General features: G+C 36.4%; 2 protein-coding genes across 2 annotated transcripts; both read right to left on the bottom strand.

The window, feature by feature from the left end:
* Positions 1-448: 448 nt before the first annotated feature.
* Positions 449-7541, bottom strand: LOC113313322 (kinesin-like protein KIN-UC). The gene is made up of 20 exons (XM_026562083.1): positions 7314-7541; positions 6845-6945; positions 6588-6710; positions 6259-6444; positions 5352-5573; positions 5107-5260; positions 4678-4827; positions 4147-4235; positions 3559-3771; positions 3285-3419; positions 2886-3065; positions 2663-2788; positions 2404-2532; positions 2197-2323; positions 2001-2093; positions 1748-1873; positions 1538-1663; positions 1167-1310; positions 939-1067; positions 449-797 (listed from the first exon to the last, which is right to left on the bottom strand). The coding sequence occupies exons 1-20, from the start codon at positions 7528-7530 to the stop codon at positions 652-654; spliced, it is 2916 nt and encodes a 971-aa protein (XP_026417868.1). The 5' UTR covers positions 7531-7541; the 3' UTR covers positions 449-651.
* Positions 7542-8040: 499 nt separating this feature from the next.
* Positions 8041-11858, bottom strand: LOC113313946 (putative ribosomal large subunit pseudouridine synthase SVR1, chloroplastic). The gene is made up of 10 exons (XM_026562718.1): positions 11241-11858; positions 11044-11123; positions 10865-10965; positions 10670-10742; positions 10427-10520; positions 10194-10242; positions 9775-9925; positions 9587-9643; positions 8635-8690; positions 8041-8512 (listed from the first exon to the last, which is right to left on the bottom strand). Exons 1-10 carry the CDS (start codon positions 11776-11778, stop codon positions 8449-8451), a joined length of 1263 nt encoding a protein of 420 aa, XP_026418503.1. The 5' UTR covers positions 11779-11858; the 3' UTR covers positions 8041-8448.
* Positions 11859-12843: the final 985 nt, after the last annotated feature.

The raw sequence follows: 12843 nt of genomic DNA, 5'->3' as shown, positions 1-12843 counted from the left end.
AAAAGATTGTGGTGTACTTGGTAGTTGGTACCCTTGTCATTTCAGCCATTTAAACATCGACAATTCGAGAATTTTTGGAACTTGGGTATTTAACCTTTAAGATGCAAGAATGAGAGGAAGACCACAATGTTGGACCATCACTACATAGATTACCGCTAGACAAAGCAGTTGTTATCATCAGAGCCAAATTCCATGGGGGCTATTGAATCAATATACAAAAGAAAACCATGTTCACCACCGGATCCATTAATTAGATTGGATAAATTGAGAGGTCTGATACTGATATATGTAGTACCAAATATTCAGATACGTAAGAAGTTGATTTGGAACTTTGCATGGATGGAAATAAGAGCTAGCACCTTCATCAAACATTAAAGCACTTGAAGACTTATATTCTGTTTTTCCTAAGTGTTCAGGTTGCAAGAATAATGATTATATCCTTCATTGACTTCATATGCCAACTAAAAGCTGGGTTAGTAGTGTACCGAGTGTTAAACAAGTGAAATGTGGAGGGGGGAAATTATGGTCATGTAGATGTAGTGGTAAACTAATAATAACTTTATGAGTACACAGATCTATGACCAATTCTATACATGGGAAATCTTTCGCTGGATTTGGCTGTATTTTTGTTAAAATGGTTCATCAAAAATGTTAGCATACCATCTCAGATTGAAACATTGGGTTCAATTTCAGAGTCTTCTTCGCTAAATTTCGGATATCTTCTCGTGTGGATTCAGAAGATATTCGCACTAATTCTTTAACTGAGCCACTAGATACAAAATCTGGTGCATTGTCATCTGCAAAAAAGTAGTCGGTTATAGTTACCTTACTAACTTCTTCTATTTCTTTCCTTGACCAATAAAAAACTGTAGGTAAAGTGTAAACAATGTTTCAGAACAATATGACAAGGTAAGACAAAGAACATGCAGTTAGATTACCATTTTGAGCTAGGTGGCAAAGAGCAAGTTCAATATGCCGTCGTGTTGAGGATGAATTTATAGCACAGTTATCGATCAACCATGCAAGTGCACCATCCTCAAAAAGAAGAGAACGGCCCTTTCTGTATCCTGCAACAGAATATAGCTTAGTCTTTGCTAAGGCCATAAAAGAAACGCAAATTAATAACATTATATTTTCGTTAAGAGGGGAGAGGTAACACGGCAAACCTTGAACTGTTCCTCGAGATTCACATTTTGCGAAGTTTGCCATTCCTCTGGCAATCTGAGCTATGACATCGCTATTCCCTGATCCACCCATTCCCAAGAGTGCCTTAATAGCACCATCTTCTTTCAGCGACGCATGTAATTTCTCTGTGAGGGTACAAACTGTGCATTAGTATGTAATCCTGCCAATCCTTGCAAATCACTTCGAAAATGAAGGATACAAGATTCAAAGGAGAGATTGGGGAAAAGAGGTGCATAAGAAAGCTCATGCCTACATGAAACTCCCCATCTCCTTTTTGTTGTCAGTTAACAGGTTCCAATTTAGAAGGTATGTAAACATATGTTAGGAAAAGCAGTGTTTATAATCAGCTTACGATTTCCACATAGATTTGCAATCGCTCCAGCAACCATTCGAAGTGTTTGTGCATCATCTGTTTTGGACGCTATATTTGCCAATAAATGAGCACCTCCTTTGCTCATTATTAGTCCTTGATTCTTTTCTGAAAATTAGTTGACAGAAAGTTTTAGTTTCTGGGAAAAACATTGATTCCTTGATACACATATATAGGTGCTCGAAGGTGTACCACTCATGGCCAAGTTGGCGATTGCACCAGAAGCAACTCGATGAATTGTCGTATTATCTGACGATCCTAAAAGCATGAGAAGAGCATCTAGGCCCCCTTCCTCAACAATCTTCTCCTGATTTGAATCTGCAAATAATGCCTTAATTAGCATATGTCTGAGTGTTGAAATTATTCAATTGCCAGAAGATCAACCCTGACCACCCTGACTACCCTAATGATCTTATGAAAATCACTGACATTAATGATCTCGTACCTTCAGCAGCAAGGTTTGCAACTGCTTTCACAGCATGAATTTGGACGTCCAAGTCCTGAGATTTTAACATCGCGATTGTCTTTTCAAGACCAACTGTATATGTTATTGTCAAAACAAATTTGTATTCAGGATCATTCGAGAAGTTGCATTAACATAATGATTCTATTTATGAATTTCAAGTTCATATTCATCTGACCTTCCTCAAATATCTTTGAAACCCTTGGTATTGCTTCTCGTTGTTGGAATGACCTGCTCAAACTCAATGAGTTTCCATATCCTGGATGTACTTTCCCATTATTTTCTTTCATGATCGAACTTTTATCCTGGAGAGTGTTAAACCATTTAAGACTTGAAATGCACATTCCAAGAATGTCGTACTAAATCACGCAACTGAACCACCTACCTCATTGTCATTGCCCCTCTCAGTTACCATCTTTTTTAGTTTGTAAAATTCATCTTCCATGTGCTTTCTTTGCTTCTCTTCGACTGACAACTTTTGATTCAGTTTTTGAAGGTCTTCACTTAACATTGCCTGAATATGAAACTTTGGTGTCAATACAAAGTTTGTGCAGAACACAAAATTAACCACTAGGTCAAATAATCATATAGTTTTGTCCATCAACTGATAATTCTAGAAAACAAGTGATACCATGTCACTGTACCTTCTCCGATACTAGCTCCACATTTTCTGTTTTCAAGGATTGGAAATCATTTACAGTTTTGTTATGCACCTGACACATTTTTTGCAACTTCTCCTTGAGATCATCAATCTCTTGTTTTCCCTGAAGCTGAAGAGAAGTGGAATTTTCAATTCAGAAGTTATAAATTGGTTAAGATTCAAATTTCAGTAAAACAAACACAGAAAGAACTAAACATGAGATTAACCTCTTTAGATTTTTGATGATCACTTAGCATTTGTTTGACTTTGGCTAATTGATCTTGTGCCCTTTCAATCTGGGAGTGCTCATCTTCAATTTGCTCCATCAGCTCTGCTATTTTCTTCTCATACATTTGAGTAGTGTCAACAAGCATTTTCTGATAAGAAGAGCCTTCAAGCTGATTTTGCTAGCAACACCAAAAAAAATAAAACAAAAAAAAACACAATAAACGTAGCTTCAGAGCTTGGACTCATGGAGGAGAGAAAACAATTTAGAAACATAAGTAAACCCTGAAGAGCAACTTTTTTTGTAAACTGCTGGAAGAAGTTATAAGGACAAGAATATTAATAATGCACTTGCAACGGAATAAGAATTTAAGGACCTAGTTGTCGGAAAAGAGACATACCTTGCTTTGTTTTAAACTCATTTCCAGGCGTGCAACTTGGTCATGCATCACATCATTACGATCTTTCTGAAGCTTCAATTCATCCAAAAGTCTCTGATTCTCTGATACCAAATGTTTATTTTCATTTTCAAACAACTGCAGGCAAGTAACAAAGTAATCAGGATATGCATGTAGTACAGGGCAAGTCATTGATACACTTGTACAGACCTAAACATATTACAATATCTTCTGCAATAGCCGAAAGGACTAGCTACGCATATCCAACAAAATTTACCTGACATCGTGCATCTAAGCTATTCTCTACTTCCGCAAAGGAGTTCCTGTACTCTACCAGCTTCTTTTCGATCTCCTCCTTGTCATCTTCTCTCATTTTTTGTTGTCTCTCATTTTCTGCAATAAGATAGTCGACCTGATTCTCCAGTTTCCGACATAGACTTTCATAATCAAATTCTTCCTTGAGCTTCAACATGTTCACCACTTTCATAGCCTGCACCAGACAGAAACTAAGAAATATGGAAAGGCATTCTTCGACAAAATATCTATCCTCATAAAACTTTTCAATAAAATAGGACATTTTAGTTGTGTTCGCCAAAGTTGGTTGAGACTGACTCCAAATAACGTTACGCCATACGAGTGATAAACTTTTCACGCTGTTACTGTATGTATTTGGTGGGGAAAAAGAGGTGTAACATTGACTTCCTATTAATGATCAATACAGTCAATTAACAATTCCCCAAGCAATCTTGCCTACACTAATACCACATGAAATCTTCTAAAAGTTTATAATGGTCTCTCCTAATCAGTATCAAAGTACTCAAAGAAATGTAACAATATCAAAGAACTCAAGTTAGATAGTACTTACCCGCTGTCCAAACATAATCGTGCTAGAGGTTTCCGCATGATGACGTGCTGATGGTCCTATTGTTATTATAAGTGATGTCCTAGCAGATCCTGTTTGATAAGAGGTTGAATGACAAGTTTCTATTAGTCTGCGAACTTGAAAGAGAATGGCATAGTAACATTAGTCGACTTGTGAGATTTCCAAGGGCATTGCTTCAGAAAAAAAAAATCAGTAAATAATGAAACCAAAAATATGCTGACAGACTACCAAGAAAGCTCAAGTCATATGTTTGAAACTTCTTGCTTATGATCTTAGCCGCAGTAGCATGCTGTGATATTTGAATGATCGGTGACCAATATTTTATCAGGCAGAAAATACCCGGTAAGAGTTCAGAAGCTGGTAGGCTTCCATAAGAAAGAGATGATGTAAACTGGGCCAAAACTTTTGGTGGTGAGTTTGCAAGAAAGTGATAAACAGAGAAAAGTGTATTATAATGGAACGTTTACTATAATTATTGCAAATTATTATAGTTCCTTCGGTGTTTTCTACAACCTCCAAATGAATCACGAAGCATTCTTGTAAGCTTAGAATCTCTTGTAGGTATATGTGAACTATTCTCAGCTAACGCATTGATGCACTTTCCCAGAGAAGTGAGAGAAAGATTAATGAATTTAGTCTCTTCAAGCATGTGACCTTCAGCTCCTGCAAAATGAGAATATAATGAACTGAGAACATGCTAATTGGTAAAATATGGAGCTTAATGCTTGCTGGCAATTATAAGATAAACGCAGTCTCTCCGTGATAGCTTTCCAAATTCTAAGAATACCCATTTCACAACCATGATGCACAATGCAAACAATGGTTAAGCAGTGCAACCACACATGAAACTTATCGCCTGAGAGTTTCTATCTGACGAATTTAGAGCTGTTAAACCAGTGGGAGTTCATTATACTGAAACTGAAGTTGAAGTTGAAAACATACCAGATTTGGCTATTCTCTCGGATCCTGCAAGATCCACAATCAGCAGCTTGCTTTTATGAAGAGTATTCATGGCATTGCCCGTATTTCTTTTGGAGTCCCTATCTCGAGGAGAGTCAGTATCCGCTTTTCCCAGGGACGATCTTTGTATATAAACCTACAGATGAAAATAAAAGGTCAAAATGAAAGAGCTTAGAAAGGAAAGCAAAAGAAAGATCACAACTACCATACATCTACATGGTGCTTACCATAAGAATGGCATGACTACGTGAAGATTCTGTATTCATCTTTGTATTTGCTGCATGGCGGTTCGACTCGCCAATTTGTACTAGCTGCAAAAATTGATCCAGATCCCTAATTTTCACTACCGCAGCACCGGGCAAGGACACTTCACCAGTCTTGGGGTCCTCGGCAATAGGAATATTGTTCTTTTCTGGTGCTAACAAATCTTGTATAGATTCTAAGTACAACTAGAGTCGCAAACACAGTTATAATGAGAATTAGAGGACCAAAGGAAAAACAGACTGCCATACAGGATCAATGTTTTCTAAATGGGATCATAAGCAAGCTGAAACAAGGAAAATGATTTATTTATATTATCAGTCAACAAGATTAAGCTGTTGGTATCACATTTTTACTCACTCAGTTTATCAAGAATCGTGGATGCTCATTACCCAATATGTACTACTCCCTCCGTTCCTAAATAATAGGTTGGTTTCTATAAATAGATGTTTCAAAAAAAATAGGCTGGTTTCCTAATTGGTAAAGTCAAATGTTACTTTAGTTTTCTGGGACCACTTTTCTTTTAACTTCTTTTGGTGACAAGTGTCATGTGGAACAGCTCACTTTACTTCTTTTGCCGACAAGTGTCATGAGGACAATTTCACTTCACTTCTTTTATTGACAAGTGTCATGAGGAGCACTTTCAATGATTAGTTCTCTTAATTTCATTAATTTTCTCTAAAAACAAAACCAGCCTATTAATTAGGAACGGAGGGAGTATCTTGGTGCCAGGATTACATATTACTAGTGAGGAATAAGAGGGCAAAGTAAAGCCATGTTTCAAGTAGTCTTTTCCCTGTTCTAAGTTATTCAGTTATGTGTAACAGAATCTTAAATTCTAATGTCCAATCATAGAAAAACAAAATGTAGTACCTGTAAATAAGAGATTTCCACAGTATCAAGGGTAGGAGAAGTGTTGGCAAGTATATCTTCCAGGGATCTAACCATAATACCACGCTCGGATGGATCATGTTTACCCAGTCGACCCATCGTATATGTTTTACCAGTACCTGTTTGACCGTATGCCATTATGGTCCCGTTATACCCATTTATCACACTCTGCAAAAGTATATCAAAATGTTAAGCATGCCCAAACCTAATTCAGGTACCCGTTATTAAGTAGTAGTCTATTTAATCAAATATTAACATAAGGGAAACCAACTAAATTATGTGGAAAATCACAATCCATTATCATCACTTACCTCCACAACAGGTTTTGCTACAACCTCATACACGCGCCTTTGAGACGCACTATCTGTAAAGACTTCATCAAATTTATAAGAATCAGCATTCCAATTGTTTTTTCTCAGTTTCAGCCTCTTGAGCTACAGACAACAACCAAAAACAAACGCTTGTCAACAAATTTATTTCTGTATCTAATCACAAAGGAAAAAAAAAACAAGAATCAACATCACCAAAAATGCAAAAAAAACTCTATTCTTCACAAATATAAAAATACCTCGGGTTGTAGTTCAACACAATCAGCATAGTCAGCTTCAGAATTAAGATCTTCCGCATCCCTAGGCCGAACTCTGACGGCTACTCGGACTCTTGCAGGCTCTGTTAAAAAAAAAAACACGGTTTCCAACAACCTTCAGAGTAATATGGTTATAATTTCTCATTCTATTGAATTTGTCCTAAGAACATATTTGATGTTCAATTCTTCGTAATCCATCCTTATTTCTTCACTATAGAAGAACAAAGACAGAATCAGAACAATCCCAGAAATGCCTTGAATTGTTGGATATGGTAATGGTGCCAATAATCTAGTTTAGTTATGATACTACTGCCCAATTCAGCATTTGAAGGCAATGGAAACATATAACTTAAATGTCTATACATACTTGGAGAAACAAAGTACTTTCTAGAGCACCCAATAATAATTATTCTCTATAAGCAGTACTAATAAAAGATCAAAAAAAAATTACCTGAGTCATCGTTGTTGTTGGGGTTAGCCGCTCTGGAATTAGGAGTTACAGAGCGCTTAGCAGAATTTGGCTTTGAACGAACGGGAGGATGCCCAGAGCTGTTCTTGGAGGAAGAAGTAAAATGAATAACCTGTTTGTCTGAATTAATACTATTATTATTACTACTGCCATTGTTTTGGCTACGATTCAGAGATTTGGGGCCAGAATTTGACGCCATCTCCCTTCTTCCCTTCCCCACCCCAACTCTTAAAAAACTGAAATTTCAATGCTTTGCAGAATCGGAACTGCCTTTGTATAATCTTCCTTTAGAAATGGAAGAAAATGAGAAGAAAAACGATGATTAGAAAGATGAAAATGATTAAGAAGAAGAAAAGGACTGCATTGGCACTCCATTGAGTTGATGCCGGCACGATCAAACTTAATAGACTAATATTATAATAAGTATTTTACAAAATAAACAAATAAACGACCAAATAGGGTTTTCAAAGAAGAGGAGAAGATCAGTTCCCGCGTCTTTTAATTAGTGTTTTTTTTCCTTTTTTATCTTAATCGATGGGGTTGAGTTGTTTACGTCAAAACCCTTATTTCATTAGTGGAGAGAGTGCAACGTCAAAAACAATCCAAGTGAACAAAATTCAACGAGTGCTGGTTTTCTACACCTGTAGGGGGACAACACCCTGCATCTCAACAGACAGACATCTCAGAGATTATGGGTTGACCATACAAATGTCGCAAGTGGATGACTGGATCTATTATTAGTCTTCATTGACAAACAACAGAAAAATCATGAAGAAATTTTTGTGTTGGTAGAATACCTAGCTCTCCAAACAAAAAATCGTGATACAAATCTTAAGAGCCTTATCCCACTATAAATTTCTGGTGGACTCTCGTCTCCGCTTAATCGACTCTTGAATACATGTTTGCCTGACATTTACAATATATAAACATGGATTACGTACTGGAATTGAGGATGGATCGGAGAACAATACTGACTGAACCTTCCTTCCACACTAAGATTATAAAGTAGAGGGGGCCTTTCCGGATACCAGCTAAACAATCTCTGACAAAGAGAGCTGTGAAACTGCGGTCAATCGAAGTGGATACCAGCAATAAGGGCATTGAGCAGAAACCCTCTTTAGCTCCTCCCACCAGTCAATGATTTGAGGTCCCCTTGTTTTAACTCGAGGTATTTCCCGAGCCTGAAACAACAACACAGTAGGTAAGTGTGGAGCATTAAGCGAAGTGGAGACATATGACTTGTGCATATTGTGAAGAATCCCAAATCGAAAGTTCCCAGAATGGAAGTTAAAAAAAGGATTACCCAAGGTCTGAGGGAAGTCTATAACCTCCTATCCGCAGACGCTTCAGACAGTGGATCTGACAAAGGACAAGAATTAGCTAGAATTTAAAAAAAAAACAGTTTCGGATTCATACTGTATATAGGCAAGGTGTACATGGATAATTGTAAGAACGCCTAGCCAAGAAAAATAACTGTTCAAGAATCTATTGTAAAAGTGTTAACGACTTAACGTCACTAATGCTTATACACAACATAACACTGGTGTAGGTCTTGGCAAATAGTAGTATATGTTTTACTTTTTCTGAAGATCAAAATAATTGAAGTTACTTGATTTGATACATTAATTGCAATTTCTTTTGAAGATAAGTTCTAAGGGGATAATTAAAACCATGAGTTACAAAAGTTTAGCTTGTACGTTTTAAGCCTGAAAATATGATGTTAAGAAACCAAATTTTTCAATAAGCTGACTAGCTGAGAACATTCCTAAGTAACCTCTAGCCTCATTTCTCTTCTTTTTTTTAAGGCAAGCCTCAGTTCCATTGATTTCAAAGACAGGATAGATTACAGGACTATGATCGGTTACAGGACTGACCAGGAGGTTTCCAATCATCACACACATTTCAAATTTTTGAAACAGACAACCTTCACGAAGACACTTAACAACACAGTTACAGGACAAAATCCAATGTAGAATCCTAACCACTCCATACAATTTTCTAAGTAACAGAACTAGTTTAAATGGCCTAGTTTAGATTGAAAGTAGCATAACCAAAACATGTAACAAATCTACAACTGGTAGAGATGTTAGAATCCAAAAATCCAACCATTTCTGAAGGGTTTTTTCCAGAACATGGTAAAACATATGATATAGGTAAGAAGGGATCCATAGATATCTTATGCCAGTCCCAACTTTAAGTAAGAAATTGCATAAAAATAGAAAACAAGAATCCTGCTTGTTCAATAAACAGCATACCTTAAGTCCAGCATTCTTCACAAGTTCTCGGACTTCATGATTTCTCCCTTCATGTACCTATAGGAACATATAAATGGATTCAGTTGTCTCAATCATGTTTTTAATGAAAAAGGAATATAAAATAAGTGTCAAATTCAACAAAAATGTACACAGACACTAGTTAAATGATACTGGCGAGTCTAACGTACCACAATTCGAAGCCGAGATCTAGATATATTTGGCTGTTGCGGTAGTAACTCTACAGCATCAGGTATACATTTGGCACCATCAATAACTGTACCTTCACTGATGGTTACTAACTGTCGTTTACTAACAACACCTTCAACGGCAGCAATGTATCTGCGTTTACAATATGTTACTGCTCAGATCCCAGGATAAACTATTAGAGTGCCACTAAACCGATAGTTTGAATTCAAAAAGTACACAAATAGTTGGGAACAACAAATGTACAAAATATCACAAACTGGTGGTAGACCTTTGTATTTAACACCAATAATAGCTTCGATAAAATCCATCAAAAAACCTAGTGCAAAAAAGGCACTCAAACCTTTTGGCTAGCAAAGTTGATTGTATGAGAAAAGGAATATAGGAATGGGTGCAATCTTACTCTTTTGTTAAGTTGGATGAAGGATGTGAAAGTTTTTGAGCGAAATCCCCTGATAAAATCGGGAAAATAAAGGTTTTTTATTAGCACCAATTAAAATATATAATTTAATAGTGCAATACGAATAATTCTTCCACTAATTTTTCTTCTATAGCTCAATTAATTTTCACTGTCAAATCAATAGCTCCAATGCAAGATACAGATTAGTGAGCACCAATAAGTATTCCAGAAATTACCATCATTAGTAACAATAATCAGCCCAGTAGTGGCAACATCAAGTCTACCGACAGTGAATAGCCGAGGCCTTGGCAACCCTGTATTTTGTTTACTCTGAAAATGCAACCAACTAAGTTACACTTCTGTATAAGTACAACAAAAGAGCTAATAAAGAGTAATGTTTTAAAAAATCTCATAATTCAGAATGCATCTTAAGAGAACATGGAGGGAAACTTAAGCTTATATTTGAAACTCGGACATACCCAACCCTTCCAGTAATCATCAAGCAATGCAAAGACAGATTTCAACTCCTTATCCACATTAGAACAAATATAACTACATTTTTTTAACGAAATGTTAGACAAAATTGAACTTCAACACCTCAAAATTAATGAGCAGAACAAAGCAAAATAGAGTATAATGAGTCCAAGTATTATGCGAAAAGGATGAGAACTAACCCTTTTGGTTTATTAAGAGCTAAATACACCTTTGGAGGAAGCTTCTTAGAAATGCGGTTTCCATTAACGTATATATTATCCTTTGCCAGGTCTACTTTAGTCTACAAACCACACAACCAATACTTATACTTAATAAATCAGCTCAATGTATCGGAAAGACGCAGTTAAACAAAAGATACCTGAGGAGTGTTACAAACAGAACCATTGACGGTTACACGGCCATCAAAAACTAGCTCTTCGCATTTCCGCCTTGATGCCACTAACAAAAAGAAATATTCAATTCAAAACCCCTAATTACTAATTGAACAAAATTAGGGCTAAAATCATCCAAAAAAATGTCATAGAAACCATGGAGTTGTAATTGGGGAAAATTTACCTCCAGCAGCAGCAAGAACTTTACTTATACGTTGAGGAGGATCTCTAAAATTCTCATTATAAAACCTTCTTGCAGCCTTTGAATGTTTAGGTACAGAAGTCAAAATCCCTTTAGTAGCACTGACTTTCTTCTTCTTCTTGGTAGGAGTGGATGTATTTGCAGTAGCCATAGCATGAAGTAATGGAGCAGGAGGAGTAGATTGCATTTGAAGTTTCCCATCTTCACCACGAACAATCCAAGGAATTAAAAATGGAACTGAGGGGGTTGACGATGATTCAAAACTTTTTGATGATTTTTTTGATGAATTTTCTTCTTTAGGATTTAAGGTCTTTGTGGTACTTCCAGATGAACCAAAAGAAATGTTAAATTCAGTTTTCTTTGAGGTTGAAGATGATGAAATGGCAGACCTAATAAAGGGAATTCTTTTAATGTTTCTACAATTAAGATTAGGTTTTGAAAAAATTGATGAAGTTGATGATATGGATAAGGATGATAATGCTATTGATGCTGCTGCTGCCATTGCTGATGCTGCCGCCATTGTAGGTGTTTATTTCTTTCCCGCGCTGGCAGAGCGATGTTTTGGGAGTTCTTAGTTTTCCAACTCTCTACTACGTCGTCTACAAGATAATGTGTACTGAGGTGGGTGATCTCTACTGCCCTGTGAAAAGGGTTATGGTCATTACTAACCTTAGACGCGTAAAAGGAGGAAGGATTTTTACGCCCTCGTATTAGGACGTTCGGTTCGGACACCGCATGTTCAGCCCAAGCCCGAACGTTCCGTTAGGCTCGAACCCCATCATGGGCTGGTCCAGCCTCACCGGATCTATTTAACCGGCCGACAAGAATAAGAATTTCTTTTTTCATATTCTATTGTGTGTTCTTTGCTTTCTTGCTTTATAGTTTCAGAACACGTTATCAGCGGAGGCGTACTTAATAAAGCAATAGCTTCGGAACAAACAAGAAGTCAACATTCCTCCCAAGAAATTAAATCAAACACAATATATAACGTGGAAGAGTTCTTATCATAAACCTCTTTTTCTTTTGAGTAGATATGTATTATTCTTTTTTCACTCTACATCTTTAACATTATTTAAGTTACTATATATGTGAAAAGGAAAGGAGTTGGTACCTAGTATATCACCAACTTTTTCGTTCGTGAACCTACAACACAATCCTTAGATAATTTTTATTTAAGATTGTAATCAACAAGGATGATAACGTACTTATTTGATTTTACTTTAATTATAAAATAAATTACAATGTGGAAATAAAAGTAAAGCAAACACACCAAGATTTTTTTGACAGAGAAACTATAATCTTGTAGAAAAACTCGGGACCTAATCCAGACTGAACGCACATTGATTTAATTTGTTACATTATTTTCCTACTATCATATACCGACTAAATGTAATCGAGACAAATTATATCCTCAAAGTTGCATACTTCAGTTTTATTCAAGCGCATGTTGAACTCCTAGCCGAATCACAATTCTCTTTAGAAGATTCCCTAGTAAATATTCTAGTAGAACGCCAGCTCTTTATAGAAGATACTTCATAGTCCTTAGTGGAGACTAGTCACACCTAACCTCCAACATGACACCTAT

This window comes from Papaver somniferum, chromosome 9, assembly GCF_003573695.1.
Source record: "Papaver somniferum cultivar HN1 chromosome 9, ASM357369v1, whole genome shotgun sequence".
Taxonomy (NCBI): Eukaryota; Viridiplantae; Streptophyta; class Magnoliopsida; order Ranunculales; family Papaveraceae; genus Papaver; species Papaver somniferum.
This window is presented reverse-complemented; position numbering and strand designations above follow the sequence as displayed.

Bases quoted from the DNA above. Each gene is read 5' to 3' on its own strand.
- LOC113313322 (XM_026562083.1), bottom strand. From the start codon at position 7,530: ATGGCGTCAAATTCTGGCCCCAAATCTCTGAATCGTAGCCAAAACAAT. The intron at 6,445-6,587 runs GTAAGTGATGAT...ATACTTTTGCAG, and splicing joins TAGCAAAACCTGTTGTGGAG to AGTGTGATAAATGGGTATAA. The intron at 1,311-1,537 runs GTAAGCTGATTA...GTACCCTCACAG, and splicing joins TGCAAATCTATGTGGAAATC to AGAAATTACATGCGTCGCTG.
- LOC113313946 (XM_026562718.1), bottom strand. From the start codon at position 11,778: ATGGCGGCAGCATCAGCAATGGCAGCAGCAGCATCAATAGCATTATCA. The intron at 11,124-11,240 runs GTAAATTTTCCC...TCTTTTTGTTAG, and splicing joins AGTTCTTGCTGCTGCTGGAG to TGGCATCAAGGCGGAAATGC. The intron at 9,926-10,193 runs GTAAGATTGCAC...TTGTAAACGCAG, and splicing joins TCATCCAACTTAACAAAAGA to ATACATTGCTGCCGTTGAAG.